General features: G+C 46.5%; 1 protein-coding gene across 3 annotated transcripts in view; it reads left to right on the top strand.

Moving 5' to 3' along the window:
• STRIP2 (striatin interacting protein 2) overlaps positions 1 to 23,953 on the top strand; it is a 204,737-nt gene that overhangs the window by 49,582 nt on the left and 131,202 nt on the right. For all 3 annotated transcript variants that reach the window (XM_075345363.1, XM_075345362.1, XM_075345361.1), the window contains exons 5-6: positions 14,491 to 14,611; positions 15,859 to 15,927. In XM_075345363.1, the coding sequence (XP_075201478.1) occupies positions 14,491 to 14,611; positions 15,859 to 15,927 (190 nt within the window). The remainder of the gene's footprint in view (positions 1 to 14,490; positions 14,612 to 15,858; positions 15,928 to 23,953) is intronic.

Here is a 23,953-nt window from a genome sequence, read left to right as displayed (position 1 = left end):
GCCGGAGGAGCGAGCTTGAGGCTAGTGGTTGATTCAACAATAAGTTAAATATAGCAAAGGAAAAGGGAACAGTATTTATCTGCCCAGGTCACAGAAACTGATGCACTAGCAGGATACAGTGGCTCTTCTTGATATAGATGAAGGCAGCACAGGGGCAAAATACTGATGAGACAACCACTCACAACCTACCAATTCATGGAGGGGGTGATTGCTCAGTATTAAAATTGCACAGGCATGCTTGTATACGGGGCTGGTAATTTAGTGCACAGTGCACCTGGCTTACAGCCTGTTACTGAAGCCCCTACTATTAGATCAAACGAACTACCCAGTACTCTATCATTGCACTCCACCAGGACAGACACCCCAGCCAGCACTCTATCATACCTCCCAAATCTCCCGGATTCTGTGAGACTGTCCCGATTTGCATCTTCTCTGGATTTTCAGGACATCTGGGACGCAAACTCGTGAACTCATTGTCCCTAGGAAGCAGCTCTACCGCTGAGCTACTGCCTTAATTGAAAAACATAGGAAGATTTGGTAATCTTGACCTCTGTAGTGCAGTACAGAAACAGAAGCAGATTATTCAGCTGGATGGATGGATTTAGATAGATATTGCTTCTCTTTGTAGGTGAAGGAAAGAGTCAGATTCATTTGTTCCCATAAAACTACTATAAAGTAATGAGGAAAAAAATACAAAAAGATATACATTTTTTTTTCTTTATTTTCACCACCTTGAATTCAAACCAGTAACTTTCAAATGTGTCCAGCAGCCCTTAGCTGGTGAACCACAAGGAACGATGATGTGAGAGGGAGGATTTTATATAGATGAACTTACAATGCAGCCTCTGATTACACAGCTGATCACACAGGATACAGAGCTCCATTGTATAGAGCAGAATCTCTATGTTCTGTATTCTAGAGGGAGAAGAAAAGAGATTTTTCTTTTCTTATAATAAAATTGATAAAATAATTAAAAAAAAATAGAATATCATTTTATTACAATTTTTTATAAAATAATAAACATCACAAATCAGCAAATAACAGGGACATATTTGCTGTATCTGTAATTGTAACGACCCAAACAAGACAGCGATCAGATTCATGGGGATCTGTAAATGGCGTAAAAAAAAGGTGCAATTTATTATTTTTCTTTATTAAAACCCATAAAAAATGAAATAAAAATGTATTGTTGAGGCCGTGTTCACACATAGCGTAAATGTTGCGTTTTTCTGCAGGTGTTTATTATTATTTATTTTTATTATTATTTATTATTAAATAATGAAGAAAAGGCATACAAATTGCAGCAAAAATGGATTGTGTAGTTTGGTGCGGACAGCGGCAGAAAGAAACCCAGAATTTATGCAACGTGTGAACATGGCCTTATAGGCAGAAATAAGCAACATGTCGTATAGTGACACATAAAAATACAAGAACATTTTGGCTGCTATGACTATGAATGAACAGTCCGAGGCAACTGCTGAATGACCCTTACTGCAAAATGGGTGTGGCTAGGGGTGTGTACATTAAAATATGATAAATGAGGTATTGGTTAATATTTTGGCCAAAATACGCAAGCTCACAACCCAACGTCAAGGGTCCTCATTATTTTTTTGAGTCCATATACTGAAATTATGGGCAAAGCCACAGAAAAATTTAAGTTTCCCAAAATTTCATAAGTTCAATATAACAAAAATGGGCAACGGTATTCATCTGCCCAGGTTACCGAATCTAATGCTGATGAGACAACCACTCACAACCTGCCAAATTATGGAGGGGTGATTGCTCAGTATTAACATTGCACACAGATAAGTCCTGTATAGGGTGCTGGCCACACACATGAAGTGCCAGTGCCTGGCTTACAGCAAGTATTAGATTAGGCGGGCTACCCAGCACAATATCAGTGCATCCCACCATCACAGACACCCTAGTTTACAAGGCCAACATAGATGGGCTTTGCTGCATCCTGCATAAAGAGATAGAACGTGCAAAAATATATAATAAATTTATGTGGCATGGGTCAATATTTTGGCCAAAATATACAAGCTCGCAACCCACGTCAAGGGTCCTCATTATCTTGCGAGTCCCTACCTAAAATTAAATGCAAAGCCACAGAAAAAGTAAATAAAATTCCCTGAAAGTTCAACATAGCAAGAAAAAACCCTAAATCTTTCTGTGGCTTTGCTTTTAATTCACCCTTAAAGGGGTTTCCCCATGAATAAAGTTAAACTTAATTAAACAGGATCACAACTGATACTTTTTGTGAGGTAAAACATTTCCCTACTTGCTTTTAAAAAAATGTTTTACCTCAAAGAAAGAATAATTTGCGATCAAGTACTCCCTTGCCTAGGAGTATGATCAGACCATGTCCCTGTACGGTCAGACACGGCCATTACAGTAGCAGGGGCACATATATAAGATTATCTCCGCACAGGAACATTTTTTTTTTTTTAATTACATCCAATTCTGGAAATTATTATTATTCCACGATTTGATTAAAATGTATGTTAAAATTAAGTTTGCTCATGGGAAAACGCCTTTAACTAACTAAAGCTTTTTTTCCCCCCTAAATGCTGGGATCTGTCTAAGGAGGTCAGCTCAAAAAGACTTCTTGGGATAGACTTGGAGCAAAACACTCCATTAATGCTGGTCCAAAAGAAATCCCGGCCTACAACCTTGAGCCTCAATACAACGACAGTTTCATAGCCTTAAGGTTGAAAGACTTAAGTCCATCAAGTTCAGCCTAAAGCTAATGTGTTGATCCAGAGGAAGGCAAAAACCCCATGAGGCAGATGCTAATTGCCCCATATTAGGGGAAAAATTCCTTCCCGACTCCACATACGGCAATCAGACTAGTTCCCTGGATCAACGTCCCATATAACAAAATCTAGTAACAATAACCTGCAATATTCTATTATTCACAAAAAGCACATATGCTATCCATGAACTTTTTTCTTTCAGCCGGGGTAGTAATGGAGATGTCTGATAGACACCTCTCCATTTCTAACCCTCGGGGTTGATGCCAGATGTCAATTGACAGCTGACATCAACCGCAAAAGTATTAAACCAATTGCCACCACACAAGGGCAATCGGGAAAAGCCAGGCAAAGCAAAAGAATGGCTGCATCTAATGCATGTGCCACTTCTGAGGTGACTAGGGGCTGCTGTTTTAGGCTGGGGAGGGCCGAATAACCATGGGCCTTCCCAGCCTGATAATACCAACCCCCCGCTGTCTGCTTTGCCTTGGCTAGTTTTAAACATAGGGGGAGCCCTCTCTATATATTTTTTTAAATTTATTAATTTTGTTCACAACAATCTTCCTCATGCAATAAAGTTTGTTAATTGGTTGCACTGCAGCCTTTCAACAAACTTTATTAGCAAACAAACAGCATTCAAACTCGGACATAGACTTTTTTTTAAAAGTCTGTGTTGGAGTTCGAGCTCTGAACACCCAGTGTCTGATATGATCCCCAAACTATGCAGTTCAGGTTCGCTCATCTCCAATCATAACACAATATGTTATAACTGACATGCAGACACTTAGCCAATATAATATTAGAACTTGTAAAATATTTTAATCTGGTACCTTCCAATGTAATATAAGATATACCATATCTGTTGCTAATAACACTCAAGGGTAATTCCCTTCAGTACATAAGACAATGTCTCCAGCAACAGACAAGGAAAATATACAAGACAAGATGAGATAAAGGTTCTCTCGCACTCCTAGACCTGAAGTGCTGAGATAAAGTCCAACGACACCGCCTCTTTATATCCAGAGATGTTCCAGTTCCTAAAATCAGGTATTCAGAGCACTACTGGCGCGGACTCTACTAACTCCACAGTGATCGTGACAAGGTCCAACTCGACCACCGCAGGTGTGACAGTGCGACCACCACATTTGTGACCCCGCGTCCACTTTTGAAACATGGAGGTTTCAGTCACCCAGTGTTACTAATAGAAATTCACATATAACAATACAGCGGGCTTTACATGCTACGATATTGCTAGCAATTGCTAGCGATATCGTACGCAAAAGCACCCGCCCCCGTCGTGCATTAGATTTCTTGTGATCGCCGCCGCAGTGAACATTATCACTACGGCAACGTCACACGCACTTACCTGGTCGTCGTCGTCGCTGTGACTGCCGAACAATCCCTCCCTCAAGGGGGAGGGATATTTGGCATCACAGCGATGTCACCACGACGTCACTAAGCGGCCGGCCAATCAAAGCGGAGGGGCGGAGATGAGCGGGACGTAACATCCCGCCCACCTCCTTCCTTCCGCATTGCGGCCGGCGGCAGGTAAGGTGAGGTTCCTCGCTCCTGCGGTGTCACACACAGCGATGTGTGCTGCCGCAGGAGCGACGAACAACATCGATAATCAACCATTACCGATTTTTGGTTTTGGGACGACCTCTCCATGGTGACCGATTTTCACCATTTTTGAGGTCGCTTAAGGACGCTGGTAAGTGTCACACGCTGCGATATCGTTAATGACGCCGGATGTGCGTCACTAACAACGTGACCCCGACGATAAAACATTAACGATATCGTAGCGTGTAAAGCCCCCTTACCTGTTCCTAAAATCAGCTATTCAGAGCACCACCGGCGCGGACTCTACAAACTCCACAGTGATCGTGACAAGGTTCCACTCGACCGCCGCAGGTGTGGCAGTGTGTCCAGGTCCTGCTCGACCACCGCAGTTGTGACCCCGCATCCACTTTTGAAACGTGGAGGTTTCAGTCACTCAGTGTTACTAATAGAAATTCACATATAACAATACCTATTTAGGTATATAATATACTATTACCAGGAGACAAAATCCAACAAGGTACCGGAATAAAATATATAAAAAATTCATCTTATTTTGGGCTCCTTAATTAGTATTGTTTTCTTGGTTTACATAGGTGACATCACCCATTTTTAGTCAGCAGATTGTATAATATATACACCTGTTGTACTGTAATAACATAAGGGTATGTACCCACGATCAGGACCTGGACTAAGCGGGTCCGGACCTGCGGACCAGAGAGTCTCCTCTGTAGGAGAATGCAGGAGACCGTAGCGGCCCGTGCCCACAATCTGTTCAGGGCGCTGCGGTCTCTTGCTTGTGTTCTCCCTACGGAGGACATTTGCGACTCCGCAGCAAACAATAGACATGCTGCAGCTCAGGAAAGCCGCACCACAGGTCAGTTTTTGCTGCGGTCCGCACACACACAGTGGGCATTGGATTTCTAGAAATCCCATCCATTGTGCTTGTACTGTACAACGCAGCGTTTTGGACGAAGCTGAAGCATGCTGCATCCAAAACACAGCCAACACTGATCGTGGGCACGCACCCTAAGGAGTTCACTCCTCAAGCAGTTTGCACCAGAAAATTTTACAAGAATAACTATTTAACTTTAATAAAATAGATTTCCAGTAGGGAACAATCATTTTAATATATTTAATATATAATAAAATGTAACTTTTGTCTTAAAGGGGATGTCCAGGCTTGAGGTTAACAGACTTTTGAATCCTAACAGGGAACTGCACTGTGCGCTGCGAGGATTCGCCTGTGCCTGTAGCTGGCAGTCATGACCACAAGTATGTCACTTTTACCCTCAAGCCTGGAAAACCCCTTTAACAAACCTGAATTAAAATTCTGAAAAAAATATTTACGCATAGTTTTTCACAAGACTTATCACCAGAAATCTCATAAAAAAAAATATTGCTAATTGTTTTGCATATTTTATACTGCACCCTGTACATGAGTCTCCCAAGGAGCTGAAGATACAGGGAGAAGTCACGACACCCTGATTCCAGCGATGTGTCACTTACTGAGCCTGTTTGCTGTCAATGTTTTCTCTGCTGCAGATGTAGCAGTTATACAAAGCTCATGAATATGCTGGACTACCTTCAGCATGCCAAGTAGTCCTGTAGTGATAATCTCCTGCTGATTACACAGTGATTTTATCAAAACTACACTAAGCAGCACAGTAAGTGACACATCATTGAAATCAGGATATCTACCCATAAATTATGCAGATTAGGTGTCAAAAACCTCCTGACAGATTCCCTTTAAAAGATGAGTCAAATTCATTAAAAGGAAATGAATTTGGTGCATCTTACTCCAATGGGCGCTTCATGAATGTTGGTATAGAAAAACACCAGCCTTGATTAAACGCCACCAAAGGGCTACATGACATCAGCCGATACAGAGGAGGTGGGTGGTATACGTCACCAAGGTCGCCTGATGCTCGTGGTCCTAGGTCGTCCTCCATTGGCTCTTTTTCCATTCTGATGAAAATGTAGCGTTCTTATCCCGTTTCTCTCCAAAAAGGCAAGAGCTCCACTTACATCTTTCTGGCTCCATAGTTCGGCTCTATCATCCTGTCTATAGAAAAAAAGTGAGAAATGGCTGTAAAGCTCCCAGGAGCAGTTTGTTTAGAGCCTTTGATCATTGTGACATCACAAAGTGATGACATAGTTAAGTGTATTTTCTTATCGGGTGTGGTCGTGATGACATAGGCTGGCGAGTCACCTTTATTTACTTATCGGGTGTAGTCGTGATGACATAGGCAGGCGAGTCATCTTTATTTACTTATCGGGTGTGGTCAGATGCAATTTGCATATTCTATAAAGTTGGATGGAATTTGCATATTTCATGATGCTATAAACCTCTGATGTCACCACAATGAGAACAGACATGAACATTCTATTCAGGGCCCGGTCATTAGTATCATCTGAACCATCCGTGACTGCGGTGCACAGATGTTGGTGTTCAGTTTTCTTGCCTAGTTACAAAGCAGAGGACTTAGTGCTGTAAAAAGCAAATGTGCGATCAATGGTTCCCCTTAATTCACAGCTCTAGAGCCGGAGGATCAGCCACTAAGGATTCTGGGAAAATTCAGTGACAGATGTTGAACTAAATAAAAACTGAGAAATTTTTAGAAATCAGAGAGAAACCCCTGGAGATGTAATGGCGGCCGTGTCTTGTGTTATACAGCCTTGTACAATAACACATATAATTAATATATACATGGAATAAATGGCGCTATAATAATAAATAAATAAATAATATATATATATAATAATATACTAATATATATATATATATATATATATATATATATATATATATATATATATATATATATATATATATATATATTATATAAAATATATATATATATAAATAAATAAATGGCACTCGCCAATAAACTATATTATGGGTGTAGACTAGAGTCTCACAACAAGTCTCCTTTTGGTGATTTTGGTCCTGCGGTCATGCTTTGCACAGTACAGCTCCTCTCTTATCCCGTTATATACAGCCACTTACTACAGTACATCACTCCTCTCAGCCCCATCCTGCAGTACATGGCTCCTCTCATCTATATACAGCCTCCTCCTCTGCAGTACATAGCTCCTCTCATCTATATACAGCCCCGTCCTGCAGTACATGGCTCCTCTCATCTATATACCCCCTCATCCTGCAGTACATGGCTCCTCTCATCTATATACAGCCCCATCCTGCAGTACATGGCTCCTCTCATGTATATACAGCCCCATCCTGCAGTACATGGCTCCTCTCATCTATATACAGCCCCATCCTGCAGTACATGGCTCCTCTCATGTATATACAGCCCCATCCTGCAGTACATGGCTCCTCTCATCTATATACAGCCCCATCCTGCAGTACATGGCTCCTCTCATCTATATACCCCCTCATCCTGCAGTACATGGCTCCTCTCATCTATATACAGCCCCATCCTGCAGTACATGGCTCCTCTCATCTACAGTACAGACCAAAAGTTTGGACACACCTTCTCATCTCTAGAACAACTGTTAAGAGGAGACTTTGTGCAACAGGCCTTCATGGTAAAATAGCTGCTAGAAAACCACTGCTAAGGACAGGCAACAAGCAGAAGAGACTTGTTTGGGCTAAAGAACACAAGGAATGGACATTAGACCAGTGGAAATCAGTGCTTTGGTCTGATGAGTCCAAATTTGAGATCTTTGGATCCAACCACCGTGTCTTTGTAGAAAAGGTGAACGGATGGACTCTACATGCCTGGTTTCCACCGTGATGCATGGAGGAGGAGGTGTGATGGTGTGGGGGTGCTTTTCTGGTGACACTGTTGGGGATTTATTCAAAATTGAAGGCATACAGAACCAGCATGCCTACCACAGAATCTTGCAGCGGCATGCTATTCCATCCGGTTTGCGTTTAGTTGGACCATCATTTATTTTTCAACAGGACAATGACCCCAAACACACCTCCAGGCTGTGTAAGGGCTATTTGACTAAGAAGGAGAGTGATGGGGTGCTATGCCAGATGACCTGGTCTCCACAGTCACCAGACCTGAACCTAATCAAGATGGTTTGGGGTGAGCTGGACCGCAGAGTGAAGGCAAAAGGGCCAACAAGTGCTAAGCATCTCTGGGAACTCCTTCAAGACTGTTGGAAGACCATTTCCGGTGACTACTTCTTGAAGCTCATCAAGAGAATGCCAAGAGTGTGCAAAGCAGTAATCAAAGCAAAAAGTGGTTACTTTGAAGAACCTAGAATATAAGACATATTTTCAGTTGTTTCACACTTTAAGTATTTCATTCCACATGTTTTAATTCATAGTTTTGATGCCTTCAATGTGAATCTACAATTTTCAGAGTCCTGAAAATAAAGAAAACTCTTTGAATGAGAAGGTGTGTCTAAACGTTTGGTCTGTACTCTATATACCCCCTCATCCTGCAGTACATGGCTCCTCTCATCTATATACAATCCCATCCTGCAGTACATGGCTCCTCTCATCTATAGACAGCCTCATCTTGCAGTACATGGCTCCTCTCATCTATATACAGGTCCATCCTGCAGTATATGGCTCCTCTCTATATATAGCCTCATCCTGCAGTACATGGCTCCTCTGATCTATATACAGCCCCATCGTGCAGTACATGGCTCCTCTCATCTATATACAGCCTCATCCTGCAGTACATGGCTCCTCATCTATACACTGGCATACATACCACATGTGCAGCACGTTCAGTTGCACAGGGGCCCCAAGCGGTAGGGGGCCCCTAGGCCTGAAAACGTGCTGCTTCATTTTGCCGGCGGCAGCTTCAGTCCTAACAGGAGAAGCAGGGGCCCGATCAGCTGAACGCATATCATTATGCTAAGCTGATACGGGCCCCTCCCCTCACCTGTTAGGGCCTGGAGGAGCAATGATTCATCACCTCTGCAGAAGCTGCCGGCCGCGCAGAGGATGATGTAATTTCTCAGAGACAGAGGAGGCTCCGCCCACCAGCTCCATCTCCAGCACAGCAGGGGCCTCTGTATACAAACATGGCTCCCTGCCCCCCTCATCCCTGAGCTGCTCTCCCCCTCCTGCACTGGAAATATTTCAAGAACCGCAGTCGGGCCTCAGGAGGAGGAGAAGAGGCTGCACCACAGAGAAGATGGAAGAGCCGGCTCCAAAGAAGAACTGGGCCCCAAGTGCAGAGAGGGTGAGTCCATTTGTAATGTGTGAACATCTATCTATCTATCTATCTATCTATCTATCTATTCATTATATATCTATCCCTCTATCTATCCATTATATATCTATCCCTCTATCTATCCATTATCTATCTATCTATATCTATCTATCTATATCTATCTATCTATCCATTCATCTATATGTCTAATATGTTTGTATATGTGTCATGTTTAAGTATTTCTGCACATGTGTATGTGTTGTACGTGTATTTATGTGTATACATCCTTGTATTCACTTATATGCTCATATTATTTCAGCTCCATTACAAGTGTGAGAGAGGCCGGATGTGGTGGTCGCATGTGACCATATAGGTGAATACATTCATATACAGAAGCCTCCTACTCACTTTTTTATTGATGGAGTGTGTCTGTGCATGTAATGTACTGTAGTATTTATATACTCACCTAATGCCGCTCTTCTACTTTCCTGAGTGCAGTCACCACTCTCCGGTATCTCGGGTCACACTACACTCTGAGCCAGACGTCTTTTACAATTAAAGCCTATAGAGCCTCTTTCTGATGCTCCATAGACTTACATTGTATTTCAGGTCCTGCAGAGCAGTGTAACCCGCAGATACTGGAGGGCGGGAACGTGATTGAGAAGAGGAGCAGAACAGCGCTGGACACTAGCGATACTGGAGAGCGGTGACATCAGTGGGAAAAGGAGCAGAACAGCGCTGGACACTGGAAATACTGGAGGGCGGGGACATCACTGAGAAAAGGAGCAGAACACCGCTGGTCACCATAGAGAGCGACGGTAGGGGAGTATATTATGACACTACATGCATATACACATATTCCATCAGTAAACAAATTAGTGAGATCTTCTTTAATGGTGTTTATGGTGCAGCTGTTTTTGTTGTATTTCCTCTGTTTCTCTTCTGTACCCTCCTGTGGTATAGACCGCTGCTTACATGGAACCTGACAGCAGATGCATGACTCCCATTGATCGAGCAGCCTGTATCAGACATCACATCTATCCGACTAGTATTTCATGTGGCTCAGTCCCTGACAACTATTAATGTTTTTCTCTGAATCTCCGCAGTGTTATCATACAGCCACTGCCTGGTACATGCTGCCCACGGCTCATGGGTATCAGCTGTCAGGATCACACATGCCTGGCTGGGATCATACAGCCACTGCCTGGTACAGGCTGCCCACGACTCATGGGTATCAGCTGTCAGGATCACATACACCTAGCTGTGATCATACAGCCACTCCCTGGCATACGCTGCCCACGGTTCATGGGTATCAGCTGTCAGGATCACACATGCCTGGCTGTGATCATACAGCCACTGCCTGGCATACGCTGCCCACGACTCATGGGTATCAGCTGTCAGGATCACATACACCTAGCTGTGATCATACAGCCACTCCCTGGCATACGCTGCCCACGGCTCATGGGTATCAGCTGTCAGGTTCCCTTTAAAGGAGCTGTGTGAAATAATACATGCACTGTAAAGAAACTGTCAGGCAAAAAGATGTAATGGGGGTCACATTTTGTAAAACTAACAAAATAAATTATTCCCCCCTGCTGTCACCTCCTGGATCCTGCAGCGGCTGTCCTGTGGTCTGTGCAGCATTCATTCTGTCCCCGCTCTACCAAACACAGGACCGCTGCAGGTCAGGAGACTTACACTGAAGGTATCACAAGATTCAGCGATCCTGTGTTCCATAGAACGGTGACATAATTAATGCTGGCACAGGGCGGCCTGCGCTGGATCCAGGAGGTGACAGCAGGTGAGTACAATTTATTTTGTTATTTTTACAGAATCTGGCCTCCAGGTAATGACCTTTGTCTGGACAATCCCTTTAATAAACTATAATCCTCATCCTCCTTGCACCTGATAGCTCTAGTGGTGCATTCCCTGATGCTTCTGTTTACAGTGGCTGCAGACAACACAGCCCAGGTGCCTCATGTGACCGCTGCAGACAATCACTGGTTTCAGACTCTTGTGCCGTATACCACTGACAAGCTGCAAAACACACAAGGTGTCCAGTTTGTGCCATCTCCAATGTAAATAGAAGCATTTGAGACAGCGCTGAAGCTGCAGCAGATAGAAGGGTGGCAGGACTGTGCTGTGTTATAGTCAGATGGTAAATATGGAGCTTATTTATTGCTTAGATTTGATAGTTGTGTCGTAAACTAGGAAAAAAAAGTAGAATCTATATGTTTACATCAATTTGTTGTGGTATGAAGGAGGAAGGGGGGGCCCAAAAAGATTTCTTGCACAGGGGCCCCCTGCCCAGAGATCCTGTATTGTTCACCTAGAAATGAGAAAATAACCTCTTGCTTCTTTTTAAGAGTTATCTTCAGGCTGGCCTAAGGCTATGTGCGCACTAGGCCGTTTTACCCGCGGATTTGCTGCGGAAATTTCTTGAGAAAGGTTTGAAACCTTTCTGCAGACATTTCCCAGCAAAACCTATGGGAACAAAAAATAGCTGTGCGCACGCTGCGGATTTTTCTCAAGAAACTTTCTTGAGAAAATTTTCTCAAGAAACTCTTTTGAAAAAATGAGCATGTCCATTATTTTCCGCAGGTACCTGTGGAATACCCCCGGAATTTCACTCCATTCACTGTAATGTAATCGCGAAATTCCGGGGGTATACCGCAGGTAGCAAATGATGTGCGGTATAACCCCCGGTATAGCCGCGATTTACCTGCGGTGATGCTCATCGATCCCTGCGGTTTTACAGGGAGGGATGTCATTATGCCAGGAAGAGGAGGCGGAGCAGAGTAAACACACACGTCACACTCCCTGGACGCCGCACAGAAGCGCTTCCGTGTGACGTCCGGCGGGTGCCCGTGCAGTCTGTGTCCCGCTGCAGCCCCGCCGCTGCACGCACAGCAGTATCAGTGTCTGCCCGCAGTGTGTCAGTATCTGCCCGCAGTGTCAGCAGCTTGTCACCCTGCAGCGCAGGCAGACACTGACACACAGCAGCGCGTGCAGCCGCGGGCATGATGAGCGCTGCTGTCAGGAGGTGAGATGAGATCATTACCTGCTGTGATGATCTCCTGACGTCACCGCGGTCACTGCTGTCTATGCCCGTCTCGCTGACAACGCAGCGGGCATAGAAGTCAGTGACAGCACTGATGGCAGGACTGCAGGAGATCATCACAGCAGGTAATGATCTCATCTATCCTCCTGACAGCAGCGCTCGTCATCCCCTGAAGTGACCTGGGCTATTGATGTTAGCTCAGGTCACTGCATTGCTCTCCCAGCCAATGGGGAACATTCTGTTCTTCATTGAATGGGACAGTGACTATGGTATGGATCGCCGTGGGACCCCCCCCTTATTGGATTACGCCGGACGTGGAATTGATTGTTCTTTTCAATAAATTGGTGAAAGAGGCTATGTGGGGAGTGTTTTTTCAAATAAAACTTTTTTTTGTTGTCTATTTTTTATTTCTTACTGACTGGGTTGGTGATGTCGGGTATCTGATAGACTCGTGACATCACGAACCCCAGGGCTTGATGCCAGGTGACATTACACATCTGGCATCAACCCCATATATTACCTCGTTTGCCAACGCACCAGGGCAACGGGATGAGTTGGGGCGAAGCGCCAGGATTGGCACGTCTAATGGATGCGCCACTTCTGGGGCGGCTGCGGCCTGCTATTTTTAGACTGGGGAGTGTCCAATAACCGTGGACCTCCCTAGTCTGAGAATATCAGACCACAGCTGTCCGCTTTACCTTGGCTGGTGATCCAATTTGGGGGGGACCCCATTTTTTTTGTTTTAAATTATTTATTTAATGTAAAATAACAGCGTTGGGTGCCCTCTGTTTTGGATTACCAGCCAAGCTGAAGCTGCCAGCTGTGGTCTGCAGGCTGTAGCCGTCTGCTTTACCCTAGCTGGCTACAAAAGATGGGGGGACCTCACGTGTTTTTTTTTTTTTAATTATTTATTTATTTTATGGCTAAATACAAGGCTAGGCACCCTTTAGTGCCACATGAAGGTCACTAAAGGGTGCCAGGTTAGAATATGCAGGGGGGTGGGACATTATATAGGTCTTTCTCATCTATCTATCTATCTATCTATTATCTATCTATCTATTCATCTATCCATCTTTCCCTCTATCCATTATCTGTCTATTGATTATCTATTTATTATGTATATTATTTATTGCAGTAGTTACAGCATAAAAAAACTGCAGGGACCAACCTGCGGAAAAACCGCGGCAAAAACGCTCGTGTTTTTCCCGCGGATTTGGTGTGTTTTTTTAACGCAGGTGCGGTAATCTTCAACTCCCAGAAGTTTCTCAAGAAATTTTCTTGAGAAAAATCACTTTTCTAGTGCGCACATAGCCTAAGAGTTTTCAAAGTATGAGACACAGTGGGTAACTCCCCTCATACTCTGCGTGTATATTGTTGACCCTGGAGGGTTTGGCTTACCCACTCCACCCATGCATCTGACATCTAACAGGATGGCATAAGCATGGCCCCTATCTCCTTTCCCTTTTCGTAGGGTGAAATCAGGAATTATATGCCCATTAGAAGGTTGAACTAGATGGACCTAGGTCTTTTTTCAACCTAAGTAGCTATGTAGACACAAGACGGGTAGCGCTGAAGGTTGATAGTTTTGTGATTTAGTGATTGGATCGTATTGTTGATTATGTAAGTCATGCATATATGGTGAATGATTACTGTTTTATAAATGTATCATAGCTGAAATCCATGGATTCCTAATTCTATTAAACAGTTTTATTGTACTCTTATACTCTTATGACTGCGGTTTATTTGGGAACCCTTCTCTGTATGTTGTAAACCTTGTCTTCTCTTTTGTATTGACCAAAACATTAGGTTTTCCTATGTTTGAGACGTGCCACCTTTGTATATCCAAAATACATTTTGATAGTAAAGCTTTTGTTTTGTAGCTTTATTCCTTCCAGGACATCTCCCTTCCCCTGGGATCGCCTTCCTGATGAGATAGTAAGCTCAGTGGCTGACATTTCTCGTTTTGTTTCCTGGCCAGGTGTCTTCGGAGAGTGTGAAGCGGAGTCGGACGTTCTCCGCTGGTCCCGCTATAACTGCTTCCTTCTCTACCAGATGGGAACATTTGCTGTCTTCCTGGAACTGCTGAACATGGAGATTGCGTACGTTTATTGGAGATCTTTTATGAAATGTATACTGTTGAAAAAGCAGAATGTCTTGAATTGTATGAATAATTAATTCTTGTGTCCATCAATTTAATGCCTGCCTTCTAGGTGCCCAGTTATCATAGAGAATTTTAGAAGTACATCTTTTATAGGAGGCTGAGCTATTTTTTTTGTATAGAACATAAAGTACTTCCCTTCACTAAACCATGGGGTTATATGGTAAAGTTGTTTGTCTGCAGCCAACACCAGGGACAGCTTGTCTATATGGGTTTCTTTTACACCCCATAATATACCTGTCTTCTGGTTGTTTGACATTTTACCTATTCTTTTCTAAAAGCAACAGCCCACTTGTCCAAGTAAAAGGGAAATTCTCACCTTCTTCTGTGGGCGTGCCCCATTGTCCAGCCTCTAGGCTTCCTGCTTGCCATGGTGCATTGTGTTCTGATGATTGACAGTTCTGGCCAACAGCATGGCTGAGCCCATGCAATTCTTTGCGGTTGCTAGCAGAAGCAGCTTTGCCTCCGCACCATCGGACAACAATGCTGGCACTGAAGCTAGCCGAGATTCAAAGGTAAGAGTGCGCTTCAATGATCTGGCCTTCAGAGCAGTGCTTACAAGCTCAATTCTTCAGAGCAGTGCTTACAAGCTCAATTGAAAAGAGCGCATGTTCAGCCACCGCTGGTAGACCACAGAAACTTAGTAATGTGTGCTAAATGACTTTAAACATAATTTTATATATATATATAATATATATATATATATTAATTAATAAATGGTAAACAACAAAGTGATTGTATGAGCAATCAGTATCCAACAATAAACTTTCTACAACAGAATTACCATCTGCAGCAGTGACTGGTAACCTAGATAACAATTAGTAAAGAATAACATTAAAAATCGCTCTTTTCTCTTTATTTTTAGGTAAATTGCAAAGAGTCTTGATTTTTTTTTAAGGACTTTCTAACATTCCCTCTATAAGATTACTAGAATAACCCTTTATTGAGGCATATCTGCAGTATTTAGAGCCTTTATAGTTAGTGGTCCTATAACATAAATACTAATAATTTTCGCTATAACAACCATTGACATTGCTGCTCTTGTAGTCTGCATTTAGAAAACAACATTGTAATCAGATTTGTCATTTTATACAACGCTTTTTTTTCCCCCTCTCTATATAGATTGTTTCCATCTGATTTTTTTTTTTTAACACTCCTTAACATGGTATCATTTCCTTTTGGTTCCAGGAACAGCCAGGCCTGCAGTAAGGCTCTGAGAAAACCTGCTCTATCATTAGCAGACAGCACGGAACTCAGGTACAAAACATAGTCCTTCATTTAAAGGGAATCTTCCAGCAGGTTTTTGTTAGCTCATCTGAGAGCAACATGATATAGGCAAAGAGACGGTGAATCCAAAGCTGTATCACTTGGTGTCACAACCGCTGCACCCAGTAAACTATCAGAGTTTTTAGTTTAAGCAATGCAGCAGAGGTCAGAAAGTTAATCCACCCACATCAGGCTCTGTATCTACAAACTCCATATACAAAGAGCTGCTAATCAGAGGGGAGAGGGCGTTGTCGGACTAGTGTAGTCCAGGCAATGATGACCCCAGGTGATAAAACCTTCACTATAAGTTAACAACAGCACCGGAGGGTAACAAGAGACACATATTTGAACTCTGTGTGTCAGCCTCTATCTCCTGCAATCTTCAGATTTCATAGCAAAAACTTGTCAGATTTCCTTTTAAAAATGTTAGCTCACTAGAGAAATCCAAAGGATATGCCATAAGCGTCTAATAGATTTTGGTCCCACATGGGACTAGAGAAACCCGATTCTTGTCAGACAAGCTATTTAGCTTCACCATGTCATATAAGTCTACTACTTTAAGGTAAACTACCTCCTGAAGTGCCATAACCAAGAGCGATGACTGCACCAGGTCAGAGTGCAACATGATGCGGCACAGTTAGGACACCGTTAGGATACAGTCAAGGGTGTGGATTCCTAGGGAAAAAGGGTGATGTGCTGGTATTCCCATAGTTGATGTATTGTAGGGTAATTGCTTGAAAGGGTCTTTTGGGCTATGTGCGCACAGTGCGTTTTTCGCGGCGTTTTTGCGCGTTTTTCGGGTGCGTTTTTGGCCTCAAAACTGCAGGACTTTGCTTCCCCAGCAAAGTCTATGAGTTTTCATTTTTGCTGTCCGCACACATCTGTTTTTTTTTCAGCTGCGTTTTTGTGGTGCCACAAAAACGCAGCATGTCAATTATTCCCGCGTTTTTCACTGCACTTTTCATCCATTGAGTTCAATGGGATGTTAAAAGACGCAATGAGAAACGCAAATAGCTGCGTTTTGGTGCGTTTTGGTGCGTTTCTAAGACCAAAAACGCAGCTATAAACGCAGGAGGTGGGTAGTAAAGTGACGTGTACAGGAAGAGGATTCCTTCTGTCAGTATATACAGAAGCGTGAATCCTCCCGGTACCGTCGCGTCCAACTCCCGTCCTGTGCATGTATGCTGCCGTGCGGCGCCATGTACAGGCGGGAGGTGGAAGCGGCTGCGAAAACAAAAGTGAACAGTAGAAAAAAAAAAAAAGTTATACTCACCTGTCTGCAGCCTCCCGGTGCCATGCCCGCTCCCATCTCCTCTCCCGGTATCACCGCTCCGGCTGTGTGCAGACGGCCGGGAAACCTCCGATGGATGCAGGACCTGGCGATGGATCACCTGACGCAGTCACCTGACGCATCAGGTGATCGTAAGTATCGCGGTGACGCGGGCGCCCGGCCGGTATCAGCGGATGCGTCAGGAGACTTCATCCCTGATTACCGGCAGCTGCTGCAGCGATCGGACGGGATCAGACTCCGCTGCAGGAGCTGCCGGTATCAGCACATAAGTGAGTATTATTTATTTATTTATTTTTTTTTGCACTGATGCATCTGCTGATTGTATAATCGGCTTTTATACAATCAGCTGATGTGTGATGGGATTCAGGCACTTGATCCTGACACATCATCTGATCGCTTTGCCTTCCAGCAAACTGATCAGATGATATTGGATCCGGATTGGACGGCACGGGACCCTGACCCAGGATTACTGCGGAGGGGGGGGTTCTTTATTTCAATAAAGATGGAGTCACTAATTGTGTTGTGTTTTATTTCTAATAAAAATATTTTTCTGTGTGTTGTGGTTTTTTTTATCTTTACTAGAAATTCATGGTGGCCATGTCTAATATTGGCGTGACACCATGAATTTCGGGCTTAGGGCCAGCTATACAGCTAGCCCTAACCCCATTATTACCCGGCGAGCCACCCGGCATCGGGGCAGCTGGAAGAGTTGGATACAGCGCCAGAAGATGGCGCTTCTATGAAAGCGCCATTTTCTGGGGTGGCTGCGGGACTGCAATTCACAGCGGGGGTGCCCAGAAAGCATGGGCACCCTGCACTGTGGATTCCAATCCCCAGCTGCCTAGTTGTACCCGGCTGGACTCAAAAATTGGGCGAAGCGCACGTCATTTTTTTTTTCTTTGTCGCTCCATTGGGAGACCCAGACAATTGGGTGTATAGCTTCTGCCTCCGGAGGCCACACAAAGTATTACACTTTAAAAAGTGTAACCCCTCCCCTCTGCCTATACACCCTCCCGTGCATCACGGGCCCATCAGTTTTTTGCTTTGTGTTGAAGGAGGCAGACACATTCACGCAAGCTCCACATTTTAGTCAGCAGCAGCTGCTGACTTTATCGGATGGAAGAAAAGAGGGCCCCTAACAGGGCTCCCGGCATGCTCCCTTCTCACCCCACTCTGGTCGGCGGTGCTGTTAAGGTTGAGGTACCCATTGCGGGTACAAAGGCTGGAGCCACATGCCGTTATCCTTCCCCATCCCTTAGGGGCTCTGGGTGAAGTGAGATCCTAACCGGTCACCATGCACTGGGACCGGGCTCCCTCCGCAGCCCCTGGGGGAATCTGACGGACAGGAGACCGGGTATCATCAGGGACAGGCCCTGCTCCTCTGAGGTACTCTGTGTCCCCTTGGGGACGGCGCATAGAGCGCCTGTGTAACGGACGCTGCAGCAGCTGCTGGGTGTTTTGTGTCGCCGGGACTACCGCGCCGACCGCGCTTGTTTGCCGGCCACGTTACTAAATTTAGTCCCCGGCTTTTGCGGCCTAGTACCGCATACTCCCGCCCCCGGGCCTGCCAGTCGGGTAAGGGCGGGACGCTAGACTGGACGTCAGCGGTGAGGGCTGGAGCATACTTAGGTATCCTCCTCCCCCCTCACTGAGCACTGTGGGGCACCAGATTCCCGCACTTTCTGAGGCACGCCCACGGCTCCCTCCTCCTCTCAGAACGCTGGCAGCCATTGCTATCAGCACTTCTGCCGGTGGAGAACTTCAGACCGAGCTCCCACAGCTCTGGGAGGCCCAGGCAGGGAATCTGGTGGACACACAACCGCTGAGGGCGGTCGGTAAGCCGCACCAGTTACTAGATGCTGGCCCCCCTGGGTGCCGAAGTGTATATATATATCCTTATATTGTATACATTTACTCTGTTCGGCCGCAATATTTGCTTTTGGCTATATACCCTCACTGATTGCTCTAAGAGGAGACAACAGCATGTCGTCCGCAAAAAGCAAGGGTGCCAAGGCACAGGCTTATTTTGCAACCTGTACCTCTTGTGCGGCTATGTTACCTGCAGGTTCCACCTACCCTCATTGTGTGCAATGCTACGGCCCCTGTGACACTCACTCAGCCGGAGCCTCAGCCACTGGTGGGACCCTCGGCCCAGGTAGAACCACCGGCTACCACTGTCCAGGTGGCAGGGACAGAGTTTGCAGTGTTGGCTGAGAAACTTTCTGAGTCACTTTCTCAATCCATGGCTCAGTCTATGGATAGATGGTCTGCTAAGATACTTGAAGCTTTGCAGTCCAGACCGGTAACACAGGCCCCGGGCACTGTTGAATCATTACCCCCAGGCCCCCCTCGGTCGGCGCAGCAAAGTGCTCCTGGGGTGACTCCTAGGTCCCACGGTGAGGACTCCGACACGGACCGCAGTCCCAGACCGGCTAAGCGGGCTCGCTGGGAGCTTCCCTCGACTTCATCACACTGCTCAGGGTCTCAGCATGAGGACTCTCTGGAGGATGAAGCGGATGTGGCAGATCAGGGCTCTGATCCTGACGCTGCTCTCAATCTTGATACACCTGAAGGGGACGCCATAGTAAATGACCTTATAGCGTCCATCAACCAGGTGCTAGAACTTTCTCCTCCAACTCCTCCGATTGAGGAGTCAGCTTCTCAGCAGGAGAAATTCCAATTTAGGTTTCCCAAACGTACACGGAGTGCGTTTTTCGATCACTCCAACTTCAGAGATACAGTCCAGAAACTCCGAGCTTTTCCGGACAAGCGCTTTACTAAGCGCCTTAATGACACACGTTACCCCTTCCCCACTGACGTAGTTAAGGGTTGGGCTCAGTGTCCCAAGGTGGATCCTGGCGGCTAGATCCATAGTAGCAGTGGCAGATGGTTCATCGCTCAAGGATGCCACTGACAGGCAAATAGAGCTCCTGATGAAATCCATCTATGAAGCCATAGGCGCGTCTTTTGCTCCGGCATTCGCAGCCGTATGGGCACTCCAAGCTATCTCAGCTTGTCTGTCTGAGATTAATGCAGTCACACGTGCCTCTACTCCGCAGGTTGTGTCTTTAACCTCTCAGGCGTCGGCTTTTTCGTCCTACGCCATGAACGCCGTCCTGGACTCTGCGAGCCGTACAGCGGTAGCATCCGCCAATTCAGTGGCAGTCCGCAGGGCCATGTGGCTACGCGAATGGAAGGCAGACTCTGCTTCCAAGAAGTTCTTAACCGGTTTGCCATTTTCTGGCGACCGTCTGTTTGGCGAGCAATTGGATGAAATCATTAAACAATCCAAGGGAAAGGACTCGTCCTTACCCCAGTCCAAACCAAACAGACCTCAGCAACGGAAGATACAACCGAGGTTTCGGTCCTTTCGGCCCTCAGCCAGGTCTCAATTCTCCACGTCCAACAGGCCACAGAAGGGCCAGAGGAACTCTGATTCATGGCGGTCTAAGTCACGTCCTAAAAAGACCGCCGGAGGAACCACCCCCAAGGCGGCCTCCTCATGACTTTCGGCCTCCCCAAACCGCATCCTCGGTCGGTGGCAGGCTCTCCCGCTTTTGCGACGCCTGGTTGCCACATGTCCAAGACCGATGGGTGAGAGACATTCTGTCTCACGGTTACAGGATAGAGCTCAGCTCTCGTCCTCCGACTCGTTTCTTCAGAACATATCCGCCCCCCGAGCGAGCCGATGCTCTTTTTCAGGCGGTGAGCACTCTGAAGGCAGAAGGAGTGGTGATCCCTGTTCCCCTTCAAGAATGTGGTCGCGGTTTTTACTCCAACTTGTTTGTGGTGTCAAAAAAGGACGGATCATTCCGTCCCGTTCTGGACCTCAAACTGCTCAACAGACACGTGAAAACCAGACGGTTCCGGATGGAATCTCTCCGCTCCGTCATCGCCTCGATGTCCCAAGGAGACTTCCTAGCATCAATCGACATCAGGGATGCTTATCTCCACGTGCCGATTGCACCAGAGCATCAGCGCTTCCTGCGTTTCGCCATCGGAGACGAACACCTTCAGTTCGTGGCACTGCCTTTCGGCCTGGCGACAGCCTCACGGGTCTTCACCAAGGTCATGGCAACAGTGGTGGCAGTCCTACACTCTCAGGGACACTCGGTGATCCCTTACTTAGACGATCTTCTAGTCAGGGCACCCTCCCGGGTGGCATGCCAACACAGCCTGAACACTGCTCTGGAGACTCTCCAGAGGTTCGGGTGGATCATCAATTTCCCAAAGTCAAAATTGACACCGACCCAATCGCTAACTTACCTCGGGATGGAGTTTCATACTCTCTCAGCGATAGTGAAGCTCCCGCTGGACAAACGGCGTTCACTACAGACAGGGGTGCAATCTCTCCTTCGAGCCCAGTCACACCCCTTGAGGCGCCTCATGCACTTCCTAGGGAAGATGGTGGCAGCAATGGAGGCAGTTCCATTTGCGCAGTTTCATCTGCGTCCACTCCAATGGGACATTCTCCGCAAATGGGACAGGAGGTCGACGTCCCTCAACAGGAACGTCTCCCTTTCTCGGGCAGCCAAAGCCTCTCTTCAGTGGTGGCTTCTTCCCACTTCTCTGTCGAAAGGAAAATCCTTCCTGCCCCCATCCTGGGCTGTGGTCACGACGGACGCGAGTCTGTCAGGGTGGGGAGCGGTCTTCCTCCACCACAGGGCTCAGGGCACCTGGACTCAGCCAGAGTCCTCCCTTCAGATCAATGTTCTGGAGATAAGGGCAGTGTATCTAGCCCTAAAGGCGTTCCAGCCGTGGCTGGAAGGCAGGCAGATCCGAATTCAGTCGGACAACGCCACGGCGGTGGCGTACATCAACCACCAAGGCGGCACACGCAGTCGTCAAGCCTTCCAAGAAGTTCGGCGGATTCTGCTGTGGGTGGAAGCCACAGCCTCCACCATCTCCGCAGTTCACATCCCGGGCGTAGAAAACTGGGAAGCAGACTTTCTCAGTCGCCAGGGCATGGACGCAGGGGAATGGTCTCTTCACCCGGACGTGTTTCAAGAGATCTGTTGCCGCTGGGGAACGCCGGACGTCGACCTAATGGCGTCCCGGCACAACAACAAGGTCCCGGCATTCATGGCACGGTCTCAAGATCACAGAGCTCTGGCGGCAGACGCATTAGTTCAGGATTGGTCGCAGTTTCGACTGCCTTATGTATTTCCTCCTCTGGCACTGCTGCTCAGAGTGTTACGCAAGATCAGGTCCGACTGCCGCCGCGCCATCCTCATCGCCCCAGACTGGCCGAGGAGGTCGTGGTACCCGGATCTGTGGCATCTCACGGTGGGTCAACCGTGGGCACTACCAGATCGACCAGACTTGCTGTCTCAAGGGCCATTTTTCCATCTGAATTCTGCGGCCCTCAACCTGACTGTGTGGCCATTGAGTCCTGGATCCTAGCGTCTTCAGGGTTATCTCAAGAGGTCATTGCCACTATGAGACAGGCCAGGAAACCAACGTCCGCCAAGATCTACCACAGGACGTGGAGGATCTTCTTATCCTGGTGCTCTGATCAGGGTTTTACTCCCTGGCCGTTTGCCTTGCCCACTTTTCTGTCCTTCCTTCAATCCGGAATGGACAAGGGTTTGTCTCTCGGCTCTCTCAAGGGACAAGTATCGGCGCTTTCCGTGTTTTTTCAAAAGCGTCTAGCCAGGCTTCCGCAGGTACGCACGTTCCTGCAGGGGGTTTGCCACATAGTCCCTCCTTACAAGCGTCCGCTAGAACCCTGGGATCTTAACAGGGTGCTAACGGCTCTTCAGAAATCACCTTTCGAGCCGATGAGGGATGTTTCTCTTTCACGCCTTTCGCAGAAGGTGGTCTTCCTAGTGGCAGTCACATCACTTCGGAGAGTGTCTGAGCTAGCAGCGCTGTCATGCAAAGCCCCCTTCCTGGTGTTTCACCAGGATAAGGTGGTTCTGCGTCCGGTCCCGGAATTTCTCCCTAAGGTGGTATCCCCTTTTCATCTCAATCAGGATATCTCCTTACCTTCTTTTTGTCCTAATCCAGTTCACCAATGTGAAAAGGATTTGCACTTGTTAGATCTCGTGAGAGCACTCAGACTCTACATTTCTCGTACGGTGCCCCTGCGCCGTTCTGATGCGCTCTTTGTCCTTGTCGCTGGCCAGCGTAAAGGGTCGCAGGCTTCCAAGTCAACCTTGGCTTGGTGGATCAAGGAACCGATTCTTGAAGCCTACCGTTCTTCTGGGCTTCCGGTCCCTTCAGGGCTGAAAGCCCATTCTACCAGAGCCGTGGGTGCGTCCTGGGCATTGCGGCACCAGGCTACGGCTCAGCAGGTGTGTCAGGCGGCTACCTGGTCGAGTCTGCACACTTTCACGAAACACTATCAGGTGCATACCTATGCTTCGGCAGATGCCAGCCTAGGTAGGCGAGTCCTTCAGGCGGCGGTTGCCCACCTGTAGGAAGGGGCCGTTTTACGGCTCTTTTTATCGAGGTATAAGAAAAGATTACCCACCCAGGGACTGCTTTTGGATGTCCCAATTGTCTGGGTCTCCCAATGGAGCGACAAAGAAGAAGGGAATTTTGTTTACTTACCGTAAATTCCTTTTCTTCTAGCTCCTATTGGGAGACCCAGCACCCGCTCCTGTCCCCTTCGGGCTGTTGTTCTTTTGTGTACACATGTTGTTCATGTTGAATTGTTCTTTGGTTCATGGTTTAGTTCTCCGAACATCCTTCGGATTGAGTTTACCTTAGACCAATTTATAA

Source organism: Anomaloglossus baeobatrachus, chromosome 4 (assembly GCF_048569485.1).
Source record: "Anomaloglossus baeobatrachus isolate aAnoBae1 chromosome 4, aAnoBae1.hap1, whole genome shotgun sequence".
NCBI classification, from domain to species: domain Eukaryota; kingdom Metazoa; phylum Chordata; class Amphibia; order Anura; family Aromobatidae; genus Anomaloglossus; species Anomaloglossus baeobatrachus.
Note: the sequence above shows the minus strand (reverse complement) of the source record. Positions and strands in the feature narration are given on the sequence as shown.